At 37.1% G+C, this 24,388-nt stretch overlaps 1 protein-coding gene across 5 annotated transcripts in view; it reads right to left on the bottom strand.

Annotated features, from left to right (window-relative positions):
* Nucleotides 1-2,800: 2,800 nt before the first annotated feature.
* Nucleotides 2,801-24,388, bottom strand: part of SMAD2 (SMAD family member 2) — an 85,642-nt gene continuing 64,054 nt past the window's right edge. For 4 of the 5 annotated variants that reach the window (XM_064294551.1, XM_064294553.1, XM_003406307.4 and 1 more), the window contains 6 exons: nt 23,276-23,350; nt 14,507-14,560; nt 12,369-12,581; nt 9,382-9,519; nt 9,055-9,199; nt 2,801-4,477 (listed from right to left, as the gene is read on the bottom strand). In XM_064294551.1, the coding sequence (XP_064150621.1) occupies nt 4,354-4,477; nt 9,055-9,199; nt 9,382-9,519; nt 12,369-12,581; nt 14,507-14,560; nt 23,276-23,350 (749 nt within the window). In that variant the 3' untranslated portion in view covers nt 2,801-4,353. Of the gene's footprint in view, nt 4,478-6,869; nt 6,992-9,054; nt 9,200-9,381; nt 9,520-12,368; nt 12,582-14,506; nt 14,561-23,275; nt 23,351-24,388 lie in introns of all 5 variants that reach the window. The other variant, XM_064294552.1, reaches the window with a different exon arrangement.

Raw genomic sequence — 24,388 nt, 5'->3', positions numbered from 1 at the left:
ATGTGTGCAGAGACTACATGGCTGGCAGGGGAGAAAGCAACCACCAAGTGCCATTAGAATACTTGTTGTCAGAAAGGTAGGAATAAAATTTAGTTGATGAATATAAAGAATTCAGCAAAGTAAAGCACATGAAGAAAAGAGAATGGGCAATGAGTTTGGTATGTCTAGGTCAGAGTAAGAGAAAAGATCATTCTTTGCTCATGTCCACAGATTGCTTAGCTAGACTACATAAAGACCGAGTTTAAGTCTGGTGAAGACTGTCTTGTGTAATATCCACCCTTATCCTCAGATCAGAAGGGTCCCTAACACTGAATAACTCCTCCAAGCATTTAGATATAGAAAGATCTTAAAGGTATAATTGGATAACTTTTGGCAGAGGTAGAGAAACCAGTTGGGTATATATACTCTTTTCTTTGATTTTAATTAACAAGGGATGGCTGCTTGTTTCTCATCATCAAAGTCTTAGCCTTAATGAAAAATGACAATAAAGCACAAAAAGTGAATTTAAAATAATTTTAACAAAGTAGGAAAACCTGACAACGTTTAAAAAGGACAGATGAATGGAGCATAACGGGGTATGGCTTAAGGTTTTAAAAACAACTAAATATTAAACAATTTGTAAATATGTATTTAGAATACAGAATTAAGAGTACAGAATAAGTACATTTAGCTTTCAAGAAAAATTAGGACAATTTCCTTCTGGCAAAGCAATAGGTCCTGAGAGATAAAAGTTCCCCTCACTAGATTAAAGCGCAGCTTGAGGGTAAGAACCACATCCTATTCATCTTTTTATTACTCAACATCTATCACAGTGGCTGGGTAAAGAACAGGCATCAATAAATGTTTACTGACTGAATGTGTATCACAACACGTGATTCACTGAAATGTCCTACTGGTATAGTTCGAACCTAGTCAGGAAAATTTCTTTAAAGTAGGATAAGAAAACAGCACAATCAGTGGTATTCCAAAAGGTTGGTCTAAATCTAGTTGTCAATAGGTGCCGCAGAGTCGGTTCTGATCCATAGCAACTCTATGGGACAGAGCAAAACTGCTACATAGGGTTTCCAAGGAGTGGCTGGTGGATCTGAACCGCTGACCTTTTGGTTAGCAGCGAAATGCTTAACTACTGTACCACCAGGGCTCCTAAATCTATATTTCCTAATTTTAACCAATTTAAAGACTTCGAACTTCTTTTGAAAAAAAGCAACGCAACTCCTTTTTCAAAGGAAATCTTATGTGGAACTCCAATACAGAATTAAAATGAAGCTGTCACTGGTCAGACCAGTCTGTGGGAACACCAGTCTCCAACCCACTACACCACCCCTAAGCTATCTCTATGAAACCCACTTTGAAAACCACCAGTGATATTAGAAATGTGATAGAAAGCATGGGCATTCAGTTCTCATGTCACTAAATCGAGAAAATTACCAGTACTGTCGAGAATAAATTCTAAATAACGCTGCTAGTTTAAATAAAGACAAAGTTCAACAGAAAGGATTCTCTATCATTCAGAATGAAAACAACCCCATAAAGAGGGGAGGCAGGGGTGGGCAGGTGGGAATTGACAAAAATTAGGCCATGGTAGACAAGACAGAATGCAAAACAGCAATCTCATTAAAAAGAAAATGAACATATTCACACAAATGTAATCACCACCATGAAGTTAACTCTCCACAACTGTTTCCAAAGGGTTGAGTCCCAGTCTCATATTATACAGAAAAATCTCACTGGAACTACAGAGATGTGCTCCACATTGAAATGTCAGAGTTGGCACTGTTTCACTTAATGTCATCCGTGTGAGAGCTGCCATGACCTTGTATTACTTTCAGAGTTGTTCCCTGCTCTCAGAACTGTTTCCTAACAACACTTCAAGTTCTCAAGTAAAAACCTCCAAAGAAGAGGTAGAGGCTCCACTGGGTACCTCCAGCAGGTATGACGGTGGCAGTGCCTGGGACTCTCACTCTAAGCACAAGATTGACAGTAGAAGTAGTTATGCACTGATGGCAGCAGGAAGTCTGACAGCAAGCAGTCAATCACTACAATGGTGAACATCTGCCCAAGGCAGATTTAAAGAAGGGATTGATAAATTAAGTGGTATTGACCTGGTGCAGATGACAAATTTTCCCAGCAAGGTTTTCAGGAAGAAGAAAAATTACTAAGAATGACATATGAAGTAGTGTATCACAAAATAAGGCCACCTTTAACATATTATAAATGATACAATCATTCTGATTCTCAAAGTTGGATCTATGAAGAAGTTTTTGTAAAAAGCATTAATACCTAAAAAGTGGGTTTCCTTTATAATGAGCCTTTGAATTTGATGCTGTTCTCTTTGCCAGGAGGGCCTCTCTTTCCTGGCTCTTCACACAGCTTGCTCCTTCTCATCTGTCAGGTGTTAGCTCAGGTATCACTTCCTTTGAGTGGCCTTCTCCGATGTTCCTATCTGAAGGATCCCCTCGGTTATGCTTGATCACAGTACCCTGTCTATCTCCTTCACAGACAAATAAGACGATTAAGGGTTATAATAACTGCTGTCTCCGCAAAGGCAGGGGCCACTACTGTCTTGTTCACCTTTTCCCAAAGGCTAAGAAAATGAGAAAGTTCCTGGCATATAACAATAAATATTTTTTCAATGAATAAAAAATCACTATGTCAAATTTATATGAACAAATACATGTACATACAAATACAGGAAAATGGGCAGTATCCAATAGAAAACAACCAAAATGCTCAAAATATTGAAAACGACAACTGTATAGACAAGTGAGTATGGTTTCAAAGAACAAGTACCAAAGGTATCTATCTTCAAAATATGAAAATTTACTAAAAGGGGGTCAGGAGTGGTTATTTTCCATTTCTATTGAGATGAAAACGAGAAAAAATAAAGTGTAAATTGCAATGGGTTAGCATTAGACATAAGTATTATCTGCTGCATAATGGACTACCAACAGAGTTTCTGGGATCGCCTCTCACTGCAGAGTACAAAATACAGTTGGTGATGACAGTTATGAACTGGTTTAGGGCCCGCTCAGGCTGCAGATAATTACAAGCTGAAAAGCTTAAGCGGCTTCTCCCCCAACTTTTTAATTCTAAGTTCACAATTATGTAAAATAACAGATTTTATAAACTGAATACAACATATTTTAAAAACAGATGGCCCTTATCTGATCATACCTCAGCATTACTTCTCTAGGTATTTTGCAGAAGCAATTACATTTACAAAAGGTCCATTTCTTAATACGACCTGGTAGCTAAACCAAATGAAACTACTCCAATTAAAGAGCACAAGGTCTGCTGCTGAGATGTTTTAAAATACCTTCTAAAAAGATTTATCGATGGGCTTTCTTAAAAAAGGATAAATACACTGTAATAATTGGGCATATCCCTCACAGTAATTATACTGCCACCTGCACATTTTTTATGAGGTGTAAGAATAAATCAGTAGACTGCTAAGGTTTACACAAGTCAATTGTCAGCTGGTAAAATCTGGTTGTAGGGGAAGGAGAATTACTCCCTATGAATTTCTACTGCACCCCAGAACCAGCCTGTGCTGGCAGTACCAGTGCGACCATCACTGGTGATGGATGTCACGCTATGCCGTTTTGGTATTAGGACAAAAGTGGGAATGGAGAAGAGGACTGGGAAGATTTTCAATATGGTTTCCATAATGAGATTTAGCAGTAAATAAACAAACGCAAAAAGAATGAACATTTAAGCCCCACTGAACACATTAAGGTCAAGGATTTCAAAAGTTAATCCACTTTTCTTCCCCCACTAGTTTATTTTTGGTAAAAGGCAGGAAATTTAGTTTTTCTACAAGGAAAATCTGCTTCTAAATGATAATTTGAAAATCTTGATATATATTATATATTAAAAAAGACACACAAAAATAACGGAGAAGTGGGAGTAACAGATTAGGTACTGTAACATTATAAAGGCTTGCCTAAAACAAGAAGCAGCACACACACACACCTAATTTATGCAAATTAAAAATGTATATAAACAGCACAATACTGTGATACTGGATCATGATACATTCCCTGTACACATAACTACTACCGTTATTAATAAACCTTTGGGACACTCAGTTTTATGCCCAAGACGACATCATTAAGTCTTTAAAATCTTCTCTTCCTCCTTTATGGGAGGATATTTCTAGACACTAATTTTCCCATCTAATATTTGAATATAGGAAACAGATTCCACAAGGTGCTTTAATTGATGAGACCTCAAGTGCTGTTTTCTCTCTTGAATTTTTGGATAGTAAACAGTCCATGGGGACCATACACAAATACTATGACAGAAGAGTTGTTACATTAAGTCTTTTGATGGGACTTGATTGGTGATGAAGCTTTATGACATGCTTGAGCAACGCACTGAAGGGGATCCCATCTGAGTTAATACTTTGTCCAACCACTGTAGAGGTCCATTCAGATGAAGTTCAATCCAGCAAGGAGTACTTGTTACTGTCTGCCTTCTGTTCCAAAGAATACAAAAAAATGTTTGTGAAATTAAGAGAATTTATGGCTATGTCTAGGTACATGCATTAAGAACTTAGGAAAATTAAAAGGCTGTATACACTAAAACCTAAATTCATTTGAACAAGCATTCAATTCGCATTATTTGGTTATTATTTTGAAAAATGTCTGATCCACGAAGTACTTTCAGTGACTTTTTTTCTTTTAAAGAGATTTATAAAAACATTCTTTGCCTCTAAAATTAAAAATTATTTGTTGTTGTTAGCTGCTGTCAAGTCGGTCCCTAACTCATGATGACCCCGTGCACAACAGAACTGGATCATTGTGATCCATAGTTTTCACTGGCTGATTTTTTGGAAGGAGATCGCCAGACCTTCCTTCCTAGTCTGTCTTAGTCTGGAAACTCTGCTGAAAACTAGACAACGTCATAGCAACACATAAGCCTCTACTGATAGACAGGTGGTGGCTGTGCTTGAAGTACACTGGCTGGAAATCGAGCCCAGGGTCTCCTACGTGGAAGCTGAAATTCTACCACTGAACCACTACTGCCTCCTAAGTTTATTTGTAGGGTTACCTTATCATTTACCATTCAAAACAGGATACTTCTCAGGGAGAATGCAGGCACTATTAAAAATTAGGCCAAAACAAGAGATGTAAACCAGGACTATGCCTAGCAAACCAGGAAATATGGTCACCTTACTCACTATTATTAGTCAACTACATTCTGTCTAAATGAAACAGAAGTCTATACGGATAAAGTATACCAAAACAAAACAATTTTGACCCAAGCGAAACGATTATCAACAGAGTGGTAAGAATCCAACCTTCTCTCACAAAGATATGAATAACATTCCTTTTAGGAATATCATTTGGGCTTTTAATAAACACCTCTATTGCTTGAAAAAAATGGGCTTCTCTCTGAGAATCACATATTGTTCAATGACATCCTGTCACTTCCACATACCGATTTCAGTTGTCTTATTTGCCATAGAGAATTTAAGTCAGTAAGTCTGCTTGCTTCTTCAATGTAACAGTCCTTCGAACATGAGAACGTTAATGACATTATTAACTCTTCATTTCCAAGCAACACATGCCCAATATGTTTTAAAACTGTATTTCAAAGGATGTGGTTTTCTGTAGCAGATGGTGTTGGTGCCCCACTTATACACTCTTCAGATTTTTCTGTGTGCTCTAGCCAACTTCCCATCGCAAAGATCTGAATTTCTGTGCCTCGAATCTTCTTTGCTCTGCCCACATGCATAGCAGGCTAGATGTGCCAGGGAATTAACATCCCAAGAGCAGCCCTCAACTCGTGACCTAGGAATTGGCATTACCCAGCTCACTTTTCTGCTGGATGGGATATTTGTGTATGCTCTGCACCATCTGCCAAAGCTTCCCTGAGGGAATAAGCTCCCATGACCCACCCACTGTGGTGGATAGCTTAGTAATGGTATTGGCTACCTTCCCTGCCTCACTTCCCCACTTCCTCCTTCCTTACCAGTGTTTCCTGCATCTCCCACACAAACTACCAGCACTTCAATCATTGTCTCAAGGTCTGTTTCTAGACGAACCCACACTAAGACATTCTGATATATAACTATTCCTAAAATGTAATATATGGAATATAAAACAACAGTCCTAAAGGAAATCTGACCTGTACAAACCCTAAGCTTTCTTTCAATTTAGAGACTACATTTTTGTTCATGCAGCTTAAAACTGCACTAGCACACTCCACGTGTTGACTCATATTATCCTCGAGGTATAGACAAGACTAACCTTTCTCATCTCCCCTCTATTCTTGTACTTGTTTTGCTCTTCACATAAAATTTTTCCTGCCGTCTCTCTCTCCCTTGGACCATGCCTTCTTCAGTAATCATACCAAGATCTTTTTTAATTTTGACTTTGCCATTTGCTGAATTCTGGATATTTCCCAGTTTGTTTTCAGATCATTATTACTAGATTAGTTTAACTATCAAGAATAACTCTTAATTCAGGCCACCGAAGAAGAGTAAGTTTAAGAAGGTTGCTCCTACTCTTATCTGGGCACAGACCTGCACCCGAGGGATAACCAACCCAACCCCTTACCTTGTTGACTCACTTCAGGTACTGGCTCACTTAACACAGACATACTTCTCAGCTAAATATGAATTCTTCACACATCTCTCTTTTCTGGTTATTATAATACATTTCCTGACTTATGCTGGTACTCAAATTGGTATTAAGGCAACTGAAAAACAGTTTTAGAAAGCTAACCAGTAGGTCTACTTTCTCAGCGCCACCATCATTAAGGACATAAAGTTCATGGGTATCAGATATTATTTTGATTTATGTTAGACAAGATTATTATCCAAAGTCCAATATACCTGACTCCAAATACTCATAAAAACATACCGTGTATTACTGCTTCTCATGGTTACAGATTCATCTCTGAGATTAAGAATGGTAGCATCTGTCCACACTGAATGAAGGGCAGTATCTCTCTCCACCAATTACAACTGTTCATAGCAGGAGACCTATAGATACACACAGAGTTCCTCCTGTCCTGTGTAGTCCCTCTTTAACTCCACTGTATTCCTACCATGTTTTGCAACAGTGTAACCTTTTGAAAAAGGGGGGGGGGGGAGGCTGACTTAAAACTCAATATTGGATAGTACTATTTGAATCTAATTTTAATACCAACTCAGGTCAACTCAAGTCCAAAGGGAAAAAAAGCATTCAGCATTCATTAAAGTTAGTAATACACCTCAAAAGGGAAATGATTAGAACAAAGAAGAGCTACAACAGGATCACAAAATAAATTATTCTACCAATATAACTTGAACAAAATAGTACCAAGCCTTCGCTGTAGGGTATAAAAACACATTTTTATAAACGTATTCAACCAGGAGAACTCATACCTCACCAACTCAAGTCGTATGTCCCACGACACTTGTTTAAGATAGGGAATCAAGTCCAAATCACATGAAATCAATTTTGAAGGACCCAAACTGTTGGGTGAAACTGCAATGCTATTACACAAACATCTTCTTAAACATTCATAGTGTAACCAATTTGAGTTGGAGGAAGTATTTTACTTATAGTTCTACTTTTTAATAAGTTAAAGAAGTCTTCTCTTTCTTTAGTGAAGAATCCAATCTGTTGTTTAATTTAGAAATAGCCTAGTCTATCTTACACAATAATGCCAAGTTTGTTGTTGTAAAACTGAATTACATAGTTGTTACTACTATCTCTAGAGAAGAAGAGTTAAGAAGACCTTTTTTCCAGTCCCGTCTCTACCACCTACAGGGTAAATTATAACCTTGGGCAAATTATCAAACTTTTCTAAGCCTATTTCCAAACAGGTACTAGTCTGGACCATTTTTTACCTACAAAGATGACAATTTCATGTTTCTCAATCTTATATAGAAAAAGATAACAGTATTCCTAGTCTTGTTGAAAGGCATGAGATACAGCATTTAAAACAGCACAGTCCTGGCGCATAGCACGTACCCCCTAATGCTAATGAATGAAGTTCCACCTCTTAATCTGATATGCAACTAGTCTCAGTTTCCTTGTCCAGCCTTATTCTTACCTACTTCCTATATTTTGGCAAACTGAGCTGGGAGGATTATCACTCTCAAACCTCCCGTATCTATGCCTACGGGAATCCTATCCATCTTTTAGAACCTGAGCATCAAATAAAAATGTCTCTCTTATGAATTGACGTAACCCTTCAAATATACCCCTTTATGGTATTTAATAGTGTTCCGCTGCTATTCATAAGGTTTTCACAGACTATTTCTTTTCAGCAGTAGCCTGCGAGGTCCTTCTTCCTAGTCTGTCTTAAGTCTGGAAGCTCAGCTGAAACCTATCCTCCATGGGTGACCCTGATGGTATCCGAGTACCGGTGGCATAGCTTCCAGCATCACAGCAACATGCAAGCCCCCACAGTATAACAAACTGAGAGACACATGAAGGAAAATCAAACCCATTGCCGTGGAGTCAATTCCGACTCATAGCAATCCTACAGGACACAGAAGAACTGTCCCATATGGTTTCCAGGGAGCACCCAGTGGAACGAACAAATCTGTCTTGGAAGAAGTACAACCAGAATGGTCCTTAGAAGCAAGGATGGCGAGACTGCGTCTTACATACTTTGGACATGTTGTCAGGAGGGATCAGTCCCTGGAGAAAGACATCATGCTCAGTAAAGTACAGGGTCAGCGGAAAAGAGGAAGACCCTCAACGAGATGGACTGACACAGTGGCTGCAACAATGGGCTCAAGCATTAACAACTATAAGGATGGTACAGGACTGGCAGTGTTTCGTTCTGTGGTACATGGAGTCACTACGAGTCAGAACTGACTCAGTGGCACCTAACAACAACGGTATTTAACACACTGCATATTAAAATGCACAGCTGTACATTTTAATCATATCTCCTATAATAACAGCACAGTATTTTACAACAGTCACTCAAATAGCTTTGTAACTAAAGGCCCCTAATTTTCTTTCATTATTTTATATAAACAGACTCAATGATAACAGGTATGAGTGAACTCCAGAAGATGCAAAGAGTTGAGTAAGTATTTCTTACCGGTATTCTGCTCCCCATCCTTTCACAAAACTCATTCTTATGGTGCACATTCTAGTTAGCTGGTACACGGCTTCAAAACCCTGATTAACAGACTGAGCCAGAAGGGCAGCAAATTCCTGATTGTTGAAGATCTTGAGATTACAGCCTATGATTAAAAAAAGTAGAAGAAACTGTAAAAAGAGTATCATTACTATAAAATAATTTTAAAAGGGCTACAGATACTGGAATAAGAGCATGCAAGTCATCTCCTGATTCCTAAAATTATTAGCAACTAGAAAAACTAAGCAAGTTGATATGGTATGTTTATTTACATTGCTGCGTCCATACCTGGTGGAATCTTACACACTGTTGCAGGGTGCCAGCCGTATCTCTGATTACAATTGGGGCTCTGCACAAAGATTGCACTGTCACTTAGGCACTCAGCAAAAACTTCCCCACCTATGTAATATAAGCGCACGCCTCTTCCTAAAACAGAACACATAAGGGGTTAGTTTTTTAACATTATTATTTCAGTGTGATTTTGGAAGAGTCTTCTGGGAGAATGTTAAAGACTAACTACGGCATTTCCACGACCTTTTCACATCTCTGCTTTTCTGAAGTCTAGCTTTGAAATATATTCCTGTATATTTTTCCAAGTACCTTTTAACGATGATTTTATTGATTTGTAGAAACAGATGCTTATCCAAAGTATTTAAACAATGTAGAAACGTACAAGGATAATAAAAAAAAAAAAAAACCAAAATCCCTCTACCCAGAAAAAACTATCATTTATATTATTTATAATTGTAGCCATCTGTTGGTACATTCATTTAGATTGAAGGAGATAATAGAAGTTCATACAAATTACATATTATTTTAAAAATAAGTAAAATAAATTGAGTTAATTTTAAAGGAATTCATAACTAAAGTACAGATAAATGTGTCTTCATACAATAAACAGTATTTCCTTAAAGATATGGCTATGGTTGAGAAAAAAGATAATACAAACACCAAGAGTTCCATTTGCCCTTTTTAAAATACATATGGGGGTAAACAAATCCCTAAATTAGATAAGGAAAAACTATATTGGGAGATTTTAATATACTTCTTTCAGAATTTGACAGATCAATTACATGAAAAAAAAAAAAAAAAAAGACAGAAGAATTTTAAGAAACCGACTATGATAGGTAGAATTCTATGAAGGCATGTGTGGTCCCACCTCATGGTATCCACGCCTCTCAGATATTCTACCAAACACTGCTGCTAAGAGATTCTGCAGATGAAATAAAGGTTCTATGTCAGCTGACCTTAGGAATGGACGATTATCTTCCGAAAGCCTGACTTAATCAGGCGATCCCTTCAAAGGGACTGGTTGGGCAATTCCTTGTGAAAGTGATTCAAAGCGTGAGCAAGAGGATTCAACACGAGAGGGGTTCTCTGCTGCTAGCTTTGAAGATGGAGGGGCACATGTGGCTTCTAGGGCTGAGGGCAGCCTCTGGCTGACAGTCAGCTAGGAAATGAGGACCTCAGTCCTACGACCACAAGAAAGTGAATTCTGCCTTAACCATGTAAGCCTGGAGTAAACTCCAAGCCCCAGAGGAGATGCAGGTCAGCTGACACTTTGATTTCATCCTTGTGAGACCCTGAGGAGAAAACTCATGCCTAGACTCCTGACCCACAGAGGCTGTGAGATAATAAATCTGTGTTGTTTTAACGGGCTATGTTTCTGGTAGTTTGTTACATAGTAAAAGAAAACTAATAAAACAACCAATAATCCAGATTTAATAGGTGATGAAGAACCTGGAACCTTGTTCTCTTATGACTATGGGGGACTTACAAAACAATCATGTACTTGGGATCAAAAAGCCATTAAATTCAAAGAGCAGAGATTCTGCAGACTACATTCTTTGATCAAAAAAATCCAGTAAACTAGAAATCATACATAAAGGAATGATCTAACAATTACACCCATCAAAAGTTTTACAGGGGGAAGTGGCTAGGGTAGAAGAAACCTTCCACCAAAACAAAATTTTATGACGAACCTGAATTTTAAAAACAGAAAAAAGCCAGAGCTGCTTTAGATAAAGTAGGGGAGGATATTCAGAAACCTCTCTCACCTAAAATGACTCCTGGGTACTTGAACAATATTTTCCAAAATTTATACAACAAGCAAGATTTGAGAAATTCCACATGGAGCTAAGTAACTTGACCTACTCATTGGTATTTTTCAGTATCACAACCACTCCTTAATAATCAGCATCATTTCTCACACAAGATGATGGTTAAAGGGCAACAAAAGCAAATTACTGTTAAAAATTTCCTGAGAATCTCCAAGAAATTTTATCTGGATTTCATCCACGGATATTTATCATATTAGATATTAAAACTGATATTAAAGAATTATTTACTCATTTTAAAATCAAAATAATAAGCCCATGACGTGTTAACATAAATAACATGCTTATGGAAAATAACTATATTTTTCAAAAAAAAAAAAAAACTTGTAAGAAGAATGACAATGTTTTGTATTTCTGAAAATCTCTTCAATGTCTGTCTGGCTTACCAGAAGAGAGCTGAATTCTTACTTAATCAGCTACTATACTTAATCTCTTGAAAATCATTTCATGTAGCCTCTGGGAAACTTCACTTTCCACTCATAAGAAAATGAGAGTGGAAAAGGCAAATAATATCTTAGTAACACTGTGAAAATAGTTCTGACCTCACAAATCCCCTGAAAGGGCTTCTGGGGCTCCTAGGACCCCAAACCACATTTTGAGATCCTTTGAATTTTATTTTAAACGAGATTAAATGGTAATTCTTGTGTTAGATACCCTGCCTCAGATTAATGTTACCAGATTTAATACATGAACTAACCAAAGAGGAAAAAAACCCAAGAGATGTGAACAAGCTGGAAAAAAAATTATGATTTGTTAAAATTTTCACTTCAAAATCTGAAGATGGCCATTTTATGAATGATAAAGAGTCAACAAGACAAAGTTATTTTAACATACATTTACTGAAGGGCTTCCCAGTATCAAGGGTGCCAAATAAACATAGGTCGAAAGTAAAAATTTGGGGACTGAAGAATCTAAAAGCAGTGAAGCCTATGCACTTAAATGTACAAAGATGATATTTCAGCTGATAGAAAGCATGGATTTCTTGTGCAAAATCTCTTGATGTGGTATCCCGCATAACGACCACGTTTTGAGTGTATGGCATTGGTTTTAGAAATGAAAAAAGAATTAGCTAATAATACCTAGTAGAAAATATGTAGCAGTCCAGATCAATTTTTGACTCACACAAGGGGGAAAAAAAAAAACAACAACAAAACATACCTATATGCCTTCTTGTCATTTCTACTGTAGCGTTTCGGTTGACATTGGAGAGTAAACCTAAGCAGAACCTTTCTGAATTGGATGGGTCTGTAAAGCCATCTACAGTGAGCGAGGGCTGTGAGGCATGGAAGGTCTCTCCAACCCTCTGGTTTAATTCATAATATGCTATTGAACACCAAAACGCAGGTTCTGAGTAAGTAACTGGCTGCAAATCTGAAAACAAAACATACAAGTAAAAAATGCTGTGTGAACAAGTCAAGCCAAGAATAGACAAAATATCATTACCTTCACACGCTCTACGCCAGCCTACACTGAGAGCAGCACACCAAGCTAATAAAACATCTATAGCACGGACTCCCAGTGTCCACAGATCATACCAGATTTAACTTTCCAAATTTCCCCCATCTCATTAAGTCATTCAATCTTCAAACATCTTCTCTAGACTTTAAGTTGGATCATTTGTTCTACCAGTAATTTTAGTCTAGATTCTGTTCAAAAATAAGATAACCATAGGAAAAGTAAACCAACCAACTACTCTGTGTTTCTAAATTGCATAATAAAGCTGTTTTCTGATATGATAAAGTGGAATAAACGTGGAGCAAAGAATTCAGTTTAAAATATTAGTCAAAAGCTATGAGAATTAAAAATTTTATGTCATAATAAAAGGACACAAAAATGACACATTTTTGACATCTATTTTAACATGAGATTCTCAGTGAGTTACCCCAGTTACAAAAATAGAAAGCACACACACACATAAGAACCAGGAAATAATAAAACACAAAGAGTTTACAGGTGGAAACAGAAAATGGAATCCAGTTTATATACATCATGGGAAAACCAGGATAATGTGTATTTAATTTCTATAATTATTGACTAAAATGCACCTTAAGGAATGTCATAAAAGAAAAAAAAAATCAACAGCTGTTTAGAATAAATTTCAAATGTGTGCAATTTAAAGAAAAATTGTGAAATAACGAGGTAAAAGGGCAGCCAAGAATAAACTACAAAAACATATATATACACAGTACATATATAGATTCACACTAACATATGCATACCTCCCATAAGACATAAATATATACTTGTGTGATATATCTGTATATGTACATATATATCTACATTTATACACACATACATACTGCATTTTTACACACAGAATGCACGGCTTCTACATTTGTTTGCCAACTACGCCAGCAGTGACCCCCACTCCAAGGTATTTTCATAAGTGCCCCATGCCAATTAAAAAAAAAAAATTTTTTTTTTATTGTGATTTAAGTAAAAGTTTACGGTTCAAGTTAGTTTCTCATATAAAAATTTATACACACAGTTATGTGGCCCTAGTTGCTCTTCCTATAATGAGACAGCACACTCCTCCTTTTCACCCTGTATTTCCCTCGTCCATTCAACCAGCTCCTGCCCCTTTGTCTTCTCACCTCACCTCCGGACAGAAGCTGCCCATTTAGTCTCACGTATCTACCTGAGCTAAGAAGCACACTCTTCACAAGTTAGCATTTAACGTCTTATAGTGCAGGCTAATCTTTGTCTGAAAAATTGGCTTTGGGAATGGTTTTAGTTTTGGAATGCCAATTTTTTTTACATGTTGCTGTAAAAAAATTAGCATAGCACGCTTACAAAAATACCTCTGGTGGGGGGAGGAGGGCAGGGTTGGCAAACAGAAGGTACACGTTATTTGTGTAAAAATACAGTACATATCTAAAATAATTGTTATTACAAAATGTATCATAAAATGAACATACCTATAAAAATATAGCCATGATAGGTCAAAAATTTTCCATGAATAAAGAACATGACTTTCATAGATGAAAAGACTATTATTAGTTTCTTACTCTTATATGTGCCAGTAGAAAAGTTTTAGCTGTATTTATACTATCAGCATCTTTTTGAAAAAGTGCTGATTTAAACTATTTGAACAATTACTTGATATTCACTGAAATTCCTCTCATATATTCAAAAATAATTACCAAAACCAAAACTAAACTCATTGACATCGAGTCGATTCTGGCTCATAGTGACCCTAGAGGACAGAGGAGAACTGCCTCATAGAATTTAAGGGATATTTTATCAAGTACATAACACAGTAATAAAAAGCCTGAGAAAAGTATCTGCCAACTTACCCAAGCTATGATTAACGGGGGAAAGAGTGGTAGGAGACAGCTCCGCTGGAGATCCTGAAACAGAAGGATTCAACTTCATCATAGATGTTGACGTATTTCCAAAACTTCTAACCAAATAGTAAAATTGGTTGTATCTGATTATAATTATCACGATGAGTAAACATCTAATCTAAATCCCAAGAATTCAAAATACACAACTGCTTTTAGTTTAATTTTGGGGGCTTCAATATATAAAGGGTATGAACAGCCCTGGTTTCTAGCTACCCAGTTCCTCTCCAAGGGGCAACTGATATTGCCAGTTTCTTACATACTTTTTCAGAAATATTCCATGAACCATACAAGAAACACATTTCTGTTCTATGCCCCTTTGTTATAAAGAAAAGGCAGCACACTGTTTTGAAGTTTGCTTTTATATCACTTATTCTATCAGAGATTTCATTTTGACATGTTTCTTGTTTATTTTACAACTGCCTATTATCATCACACAATATAGCATATTATGACTCCATATTGATGGATATTCAGGCTCTTCCTGATCTTTTGCTGTAAGAAACAAGAAACAAGATTATACTGCCTAACCATGCAAATTTCGTAAACTTTCAAGCATATTTGAAGGATAAATTCCTGAAATAGGAACTGCCAGATTAGAGTTAGTGCATCTGCAATTTTGATAGATTTTGTAAAAACTGTCATCCATAGAGGTTATGTCAATTTACATTTCCAGTAACATAAATGGTGCAAGGATGCTCATGGTGTTACTGTTGATGGGGCAAATCACGATTTCTCAATAACAAGTCTTAATTTGTATCTTACAGGTGAGACTGAGCAGCTTTACATGTGTTCACATTGCATTTCCTTTCTGAGAAGAGTCTGTTCCTTTGCTCATTTTTCTATTGTGGTATTGATCTTTAACTGATTTGTAAAAGGCTCTTTATATATTAAGATACTAGTCCTTTCACGGTAGAAGCTGCAGATGTTTGGTCATCTGTCCTATGACTGCTTAGTCATAATTTTCATTGTATACCATGCGGGGGGGGGGGGACTTTTTATGTGATGAAAGTTAACTGTTAAGATAGCTATCTTCTGGAGTCTGTTTTGGGAAATTTTATTTTCTTAAAAATTTTTCCACTCCTTCAAGTTTTAGATAAACAGGCTAATCTAATCAGGAAAATAAGGGAGGAGAGAGCACAAATACATCAGCTAAGAAATAGTGCAAACAACCACAGATACAGAAGACACACACCATTATAATCATGACACAAAATAACAGGCAACAAAGGTGAAATTGCAGCCCCCAGGTACACAGATAAATCAGAAATAGAGAATAGGTGATAATTATTTTTTAGAAGAGAGAACAATCTTCCACAGCACAATTAAGTTCTTTATGTTATTTTTTTGCTCCTCAGATTGAAAAATCTATTGGCAAGTCACAACAGGTACAACTAAGAAAGGCGCAAAATATATTTAGAACAATGCACTAAAATTCTGTGCTATTTCCTGAAATAGATACAAAATAAACAAAGCTACCATATGAAATGGAGGAAACTGCCCAATTATTCATCTTTCAACTCAAAATACTCATATTTTTAAACTGTTTACTCCTCTATTAAATACTTATCAGAAGTGACCAGAAAACCAGTACAGTCACAATTCATTAATTTCGACTAACAGGAATTCAGTTGAATTATGAAAAAAATTTGAATTGTAGGTTACAAAAGTCCATTATAATCATATATAAAATTTAAACTATTAAGTAACAAAACCTTTAGAAAACATGTTTAATTCTTTTGGTTAGCAGCTGTAGTACTTAACCACTACACCACCAGGGTTTCCTTCCGGACACAAGTTCACATATATTCGTAGGATGTATTGTTCAAAGAGAAAAAGACTGTGAGCACAATACAGGAGAGGTCTGCAGAACTGGAGTAAACCGAAAGCAAAAGAGTTTCCTGAATACAACCGAACACTTCGAAGGCCAGAGTAGCAGAGGTGGGGGTCTGGGGACCACAGTTTCAGGGGACATCTAGGTCAACTGGCACAACAAAATTAAGAAAATATTCTGCAACCCACTTTGGTGAGTGGCATCTGGGGTCTTAAACGCTAGCAAGCAGCCACCTAAGATGCATCAATTGGTCTCTAACCACCCGGAGCAAAGGAGAATGAAGAACACCAAGGACACAAGGTAATCAAGAGCCCAAGAGGCAGAAAGGGCCACATAAACCAGAGACTACATCAGCCTGAGACCAGAAGAACTAGATGGTGCCTGGCCACAACCGATGACTGCCCTGGCAGGGAGCACAACAGAGAACCCTTGAGGGAGCAGGAGAACAAAGGGATGCAGACCTCAAATTCTCGTAAAAAGATCAGACTTAATGGTCTGAGTGAGACCAGAAGGACCCCAGACATCATGATCCCTGGGCCTTCTGTTAGCCCAAGACTGGAACCATTCCCAAAGCCAACTCTTCAGACAGGAATTGGACTGGAGTACAAGATAAAAAATGATACTGGTGAGGAGTGAGCTTCTTGGCTCAAGTGGACACATAAGACTATGTGGGCACCTCCTGTCTGCAGGTGAGATGAGAAGGCAGAGGGGGACAGGAGCTAGCTGAATGGACACGGGGAATACAGGATGGATAGGAGGAGTGTGCAGTCTCATTTGGGGGAGGGCAACTAGGAGTACATTTAAGAAAAAAAAAAAGGCAAACCCAGTGCCGTCGAGTCGATACCGACTGATAGAGACCCTACAGGACAGGGTAGAACTGCCCCATGGAGTTTCTAATGAGTGCCTGGAGGATTCGAACTGCCGACCCTTTGGATAGCAGCCGTAGCACTTAACCACTACGCCACCAGCGTTTCCTAAGGAGTACACAGCAAGGTGTATTTAAGTTTTTGTATGAGAGACTTACTTGATTTGTATACTTTCACTTAAAGCACACACACGTACCAAAAAAAAAAAACTGTGGGCGTTAAATTCTTATATGTGCCAGCGTACCTTCCAGAAATGTTTAGTTCCACCCACAGCTTAGTGTTTCTTTGCATCATCACTGCATGTACTATCAAATAGGCTGATTTTTGTGAACTTGATAGGTTTACAGTGGCAACTCCTACTGTTTTTGTTGTAAATAGTGCAGTCGTGTTCCTTTTGTCCATCTTTCTATAAATTGTCTTTTTCCCCTTGGTTTATAAGCATTTTTCAATATAGAAATTATTAGAGTTGTCATCCACTTGCAAATATTTTCCCCAGTTTCTTGGTTTTTACCTTTCCAGGTAACATTTTAAATGTTATTTATTCAAATTTATCAACCTTTTATCCTGCAATTTTCTGTTTTGCATATTTCTTACTTCAAATTACGAAAAAAATCTTTAATGTCATGTCCTAAAAATTATAGGGTTTCATTTTTTACATTTAAGTGTTTGCTCCAAATGGAATTCATTTTAATTTCAGATGAGTTACATGTTTAAGGTTTATTTTGTTATTTTCTGAGAGAATATTAAAACTAATTAAAATTTCCTAAGCAAAATTAATAGTAAAGAAACATACCGCCCTGTAAGTTTCGGCATGCTAACCCAATCAGAAATAAACATCATTCAAATGAAAAAAAAAAAAACAGAAAGACTTTTATGCTTTGAAAATGTACATATAGTAAAAGTGCAGTAAAGTTAAAGGCCTCAAAATCATTTAACTTTATCTCCTTTGCTTTCACATTATAGTGATAATCCTCAGGGACTAAGAATATCTGCTGTTTTCTTGTTTGTATAACCAAAATGGCTTTAAATATATGACTTACAATATCTAATTTACTCAGTACAAACCAACTGTTTTCACAAACCTCCCAGGAAACTGAGACTCATGCTGGGTTACCCCTTCAACCTTTCTCCTATCTAATCACCAATCGAGTCCTACCTCAGAGATCTATCTCCAAAGCACCCGTTTCTAGCTGTCATCTGAAACCAGCCGGAGGCAGTCTAGGGTAGAAGTCAAGAATAGATAGGTTTTCTAGAGTCTGAAATGCTAGGTGGGAATTCTTCTGCCACTTTTTAGCTATTTTTTCTATGATGTGCACTGCAATACTCACCCAAAAAAAAAAAAATACTAGGTTTGGTAAATGCGGAAGATTCTCAAATTAAAAGTACAATTGTTGCTAACGGATATAATTACATGTGATGCTTTAATTTTTCTCCTTTACCTAACTGTTCTGTTTTTATAATAAATATCCATTTCTTGTGTAACTCAAAATGTTGTATCATAATTTTATCTGTAAAATACAGTATTTTTACACAAATAACGCATGCCTTCTGCATCTGTTTGCTAGCCATGTCCCATCCCCCTATGAGGCATTTTCAGAAGTGCACTATGCTAATATTTTTTGCAGCAACATGTGGAAGAGGACTAGTGAGGTGGTGTTTGTGAGGGTGCCTTGTGGGCGAAGGGCACGGCCAGTAAACATACACAAAAGGCGTGTGCACTACTTACAGAGAACTACGGTACTTCTTAGTTTTTCATTTGGCATAGAATAATGGCAGAAATATGAGGTTATGCCAAAAAAAAAAAAAAAAAGGATGTGGCATTATGTATTATATGTTCTATAAAAGAATCTGCAAAAGAATGGAATAAACGTGTACAAAAATCCAGCTTAAGAAATATACATGTTCATTTTCCTTTACTATGTGCAATACATTTCCAAATTTTCTATGAGCATGAATTCTACTCATAATGAAAGAAAAAGCTGCTTTCCTCTTTTTTTTTCTTTAAAAGAACTCATAGGGTTTCACTTATGGATTGGTAAAGGCCTTAATACTGAATAACAATTAAGAAAATACCAGATAAACTAAAAAACGTTTCTTTAAAGCTATAGCTACTAAAGAGTTGCAGATACAGATTAAGTATAAATAAACTAATTTACAGAGAAGGATGAGCTCTTCCTCAATAAGCAGAGTGGTAACCACTTTCATCATCAGGAGCACATGCCAAGTCAGGACACACACTAAAATGTTAATAGCCACACGGGGACAATTAGAATCTGAGGAGCCCCAAGCAGAGTGCTGGTCCGCTTCACTAGCCAATTCTAACCCACGATCTTGAGCTGAGTATGTGGTAGCACAGAAAATTTGGGGCAGGGCTGGAGGCCAGTGAGATATCCTGCAGTCTTGCCATACTCCTGTCTGAAAGCCCTGATGAGGTAGGGGGCTGAACCTCCCTGAAACCTGAGGTGATAGGACATCAACTAAAGCAACGAATCATCCATTCAACTCAACTCCTCCAGAGAAAGAAAAAAGTGAGTCTTCCTGAAGGAAAACATTATCTACAAGCATACCTTGTTTTATTATCCTAAGCTTTATTGTGCTTTGCAGGTTTTTTTTTTTTTACAAATTGAAGATTTGTGGGAATCCTGCATTGGGCAAGTCTACTGGCGGCCATTTTTCCAATAGCATGTGCTTACTTCATGTCTGTCTGTCACATTTTGGTAGTTCTCGCAATATTTCAAACGTTTTCATTATTATTATTATATCTGTTATGGTGATCTGTGATCAGTGATCTTTGATGTTACTATTGTAATTGTTTTGGGGAACCACGAACAACAGCGATATAAAATGGCAAACTTAATTGATGAAAGTTGTCCTGACTGCTCGCTCCACTGACCGGCCGTTCCCTTCAGGCCTCCCTATTTCCTTAGACATGATAATATTGAAATTAGGCCAATTAATAACCCTACAATGGCCTCTAAATGTTCAAGTGAAAGGAAGAGTCACACGTCTCTTTAAATTAAAAGCTAAAAATTATTAAGTTTAGTGAAGAAGGCATGCTGAAAGCCGAGACAGGCTGAAAGCTAGGCCTCTTGCAACAAAGCTCCTGGCCAAGCTGTGACTGTGAAGGAAAAGTTCTTGAAGAAAAAGTGCTACTCCAGTGAACACATGAGTGATAAGAAAGTGAAACAGCCTTATTGCTGATACGGAGAAAGTTTTAGTGGTCTGGATAGGAGATCAAAGCAGCCACAACATTCCCTTAAGCCAAAGCCTAATCTAGAGCAAGGCCCTAACTCACTTCAATTCTATAAAGGCTAAGAGAGGTGAGGAAGCTCCAAAAGAAAAGTCTGAAGCTAGCAGAGGATGGTTCATGAGCCTTCTATGGCCTTCTCCACAACAAAAAAGTGCCAGGTGATGCAGCAAGTGCTACTGCAGAAGCTGCAGCAAGTTACCCGGAAGATCTGGCTGAGGTAAACGATAGAAGTGGCTACACTAAACAGAAGATTTTCAGTGTGGATAACGCAGCCTTATATCGGAAGAAGACACCATCTAGGACTTTCACAGCCAGAGAGAAGTCAATGCCTGGCCTCAAAGGACAGACTGACTCTCTTGTTAGCGGCTAATGCAGCTGGTGGCTTTAAGAAGGAATGCTCATTTACCACTCCAAAAATACTAGGATCCTTAAGATGCTAAATCTACTACTCTGCCTGTGCTCTCCAAATGGCACAAAAAAGCCTGTATGACAGCACATCTGTTTACAACATAGTTTACTGAATATTTTAAGCCCACTGTTGAGACCTACTGCTCAGATTAAAAGATTCCTTTCAAAATATCACTGCTCACTGACAATGCACGTGGTCACCCAAGGGCTCTGATGGAGAGGTACAAGGAGATTAATTTTGTTTTCATGCTTGCTAACACAACTTCGATTCTGCAGATCATGAGCCAAGGAGTAATTCTGACTTTCACGTCTGATTACCAGGAATTTGGAAGAAGCTGTTTCCAACCCTCATAGATAACTTTGAAGGTTCAAGATTTCAGTGGAGGAAGTAACTGCAGATGTGGGAGAAACAGCAAGAGAACTACAATTAGAAGTGGAACTTGAAGACATGAATGAATTGCTGTAGGCTCATGATAAAACTTTAACGGATGAGTTGTTTCTTATGGACGAGCAAACAGTGGTTTCTTGACATGGAATCCACCAGTAAAGATGCTGTGAACACTGTTGAAATGACAAAAGGTTTAGAATATTAAATAAACTTAGTGGATAAAACAATGGCAGAGTTTGAAAGGACTGACTCCAATTTTAAAAGAAGTTCTGCTGTGGGTAAAATGCCATCAAACAGCATTGTATGTTACAGAGAAACCTTACGTGAAAGTAAGAGTCAACAGATGAAGCAAATTCATTGTTGTCTCATTTTAAGAAATTGTGACAGCCACCCCAACCTTCAGCAACCACCACCCTGGTCAGGAGCCATCAACACTGAGACAAGACCCTACACCAGCAAAAAGGTTATATATAATTCACTGAAGGCTCAGATGATGCCTAGCATTTTTTAGCAATAAAATATTTTTTAATTAAGGTATGTACATAGTTTTTTTAGACATACCACTATTGCATACTTAACAGGCTACAGTATAACATAAACATAAATTTACATGCAGTAAGAAACCAAAAACTTCACATGACTACTTTATTGAGATATTCACTTTACTGCAGTGGTCTGGAACCAAAAGCGCATTATCTCCGAGGTATTCCTGTATATTGCTGTTGTTGCTGTTAGGTGCTGTCATGTTGGTTCCACTCCTAGCAACCCTATGTACAAAAAAACAAAATGCTGCCCAGTCCTGTGCCATCCTCTCAATTGTTGCTATGCTCAAGTCCATCGTTTTAGTCACTGTGTTGATCTATCTTGTTAAGGGGTTTCCTCTCTTTCATTGACCCTCTACTTTACCAAGCACTATGTCCTTCTCCAGGGATTTGTGTTTCCTGATATGTCCAAAGCACGTAAGACGAAGTCTCAGCATCTTCACTTCTAAGGAGCATTCTGGCTGTACTTCCTCCAAGACAGATTTGTTCGTTCTTCTGGCAGTCCATGGCATGTATATTCAATATTCTTTGCCAACACCATAATTTCAAGGCATCACTACTTCTTCAGTCTTCCTTATTCATTGTCCAGCTTTTGTGTGCATGAGGCGACTGAAAATATTATTTCATACACAATATCTGGATCCAATTACAAAGTAGGATAAACTGACCCATAATGTAGAGAACAAATAGTCAACAGAAGCAGACCTACATACTAATCAGACACCAGAATTAGTAGATAAAGACTTTAAAATGGAAATCATAAAACTCAAAAATAGAAAAATCTGGAAGGAAGAGTTTATTAAAAGGGCTTAACAGCAAACCAAAAGTTAGACCTACATATATATTATCACTTGATTTTCAACAAAAGGGCCAAGGCAAATTAATGGAGAAAGGAGTCTCATCAACAAATGGAACAAGGTACTTTATGTAAAACTTCTATAATTCAGGAACTCACCATTAAGTTAAGGAGCACTGAAAAGTTGATCCCCATCCCTCAGCCCAAAATTCATGTGAGAATCTGTCTGAGGGTTAATTAGGGTCTTTTATCACAAAGAAATATTTATTAATAGCATAAGACTTAAAACAGAAGTATAAAACACTTGAAAAATAAAATCATCTAAGTGTTCTTATTTCTTTATTTACTCCAACAAGAGAAAAATCTTAATTATTCTAAACAGTAGTATATGCTATTTTTTCAATGACAATATATAGTACTCACAATGTTTTTTTAACTAATGGACTTCATGAATGCGTACTTACGAGACAATTAATGGTTAAGACATAGTAGATCAAGATAGAAGACTGGGGTTTTTTTCATTGTTGTTTTCTGGTTATGCTTCTCAACTTCTCTACATTTACCAGGAATATCTAAGTTTCTAACAAGGCAAGAAATGTATATGTAATTACTAAGGAATTCTGAATGTTATTTTTACCTGTGTCCATACTTTGGTTCAGCTGTTGATCACTTGTTTCTCCATCTTCACTGATATATCCAGGAGGTGGTGTTTCTACAAAAGTTTAAAACAAAATCAAGTAAAATTAATCTCACCACCTTATCTCCCAGCTATCAAAGATAACCAAAAACTCCAAATAACAAGTAAGAATGTTATATAACATTATCACAAAAAAAACTGTACTGTACACTAGGGGCTTCTAATTCAGTTCCAATCCAAATCTTATAAGCAAATCCTTAAAACCTAGTTATAATATAATCAAACTCTCTGAGCATATTATCTTAGCCATTATTTACATATCTGGCTAATTCCCATATGTACCTTTTCTGGGGCAGGAACCAAAAATATAACTTCAAAGACACCTCAATTCTGAATCAGTATGCTTGAAAGACATTAGCACCTACAATGTTTTTTTGTTTTTTTTGTTTTAACTAATGGACTTCATGGATGGGTACTTTTGAGATGACTAAAGGACACACAACACACACACAGCTAGGTGCACACACTCATTCACGCAATTTCAGACTATGAGAGTAATACGGGCTTTCACCCTACATTAAGTTATATAGGGCAAAATATGGTACAATGGTTTGGGACTGGTCTAACCTGAATTCTCCTAAAAAGTGGATGTTCCCAGGGACTTCTACCTGGTGAATGCTCAGTGTCTGAAGCAAAAAATTAAATTCAGCTACAGACTCCTGCACAAAACAGAGGCAAAATACCCCCTGAAAGTAAGTACCAGGATTCTAATGTGCCATTTCCGACATACTTTATGAACAAAATGTTTGTTAAGGAGGCCTCTGAATAAGCTTCATGTAAAATAAAATCATACAGACAATATTTCTTCCTCTCTACCAATTATAATTTCAAGGAGATGAAATAAGTTCAAATAATTTTCAACCATTACATTGTTAGATTGCAATTAAAAATAATGCAGACATATATCTAAAAATAAATTTTAATTATCAGTGGGGGGAGGAGAGAAGTGGGGTATGTTTCTACATTCATTATTCTTCATAATCTCCCTTTAATAAACTATCCATAAGTTATACCTAAGTATCAAAGTTTTCATTTAAACAGAATCCCCATTTT

The sequence above is a fragment of the Loxodonta africana genome, chromosome 11 (assembly GCF_030014295.1).
Source record: "Loxodonta africana isolate mLoxAfr1 chromosome 11, mLoxAfr1.hap2, whole genome shotgun sequence".
NCBI classification, from domain to species: Eukaryota; Metazoa; Chordata; class Mammalia; order Proboscidea; family Elephantidae; genus Loxodonta; species Loxodonta africana.
The sequence above is the reverse complement of the archived record's forward strand: the minus strand, read 5'-3'. Positions and strand labels throughout refer to the sequence as shown.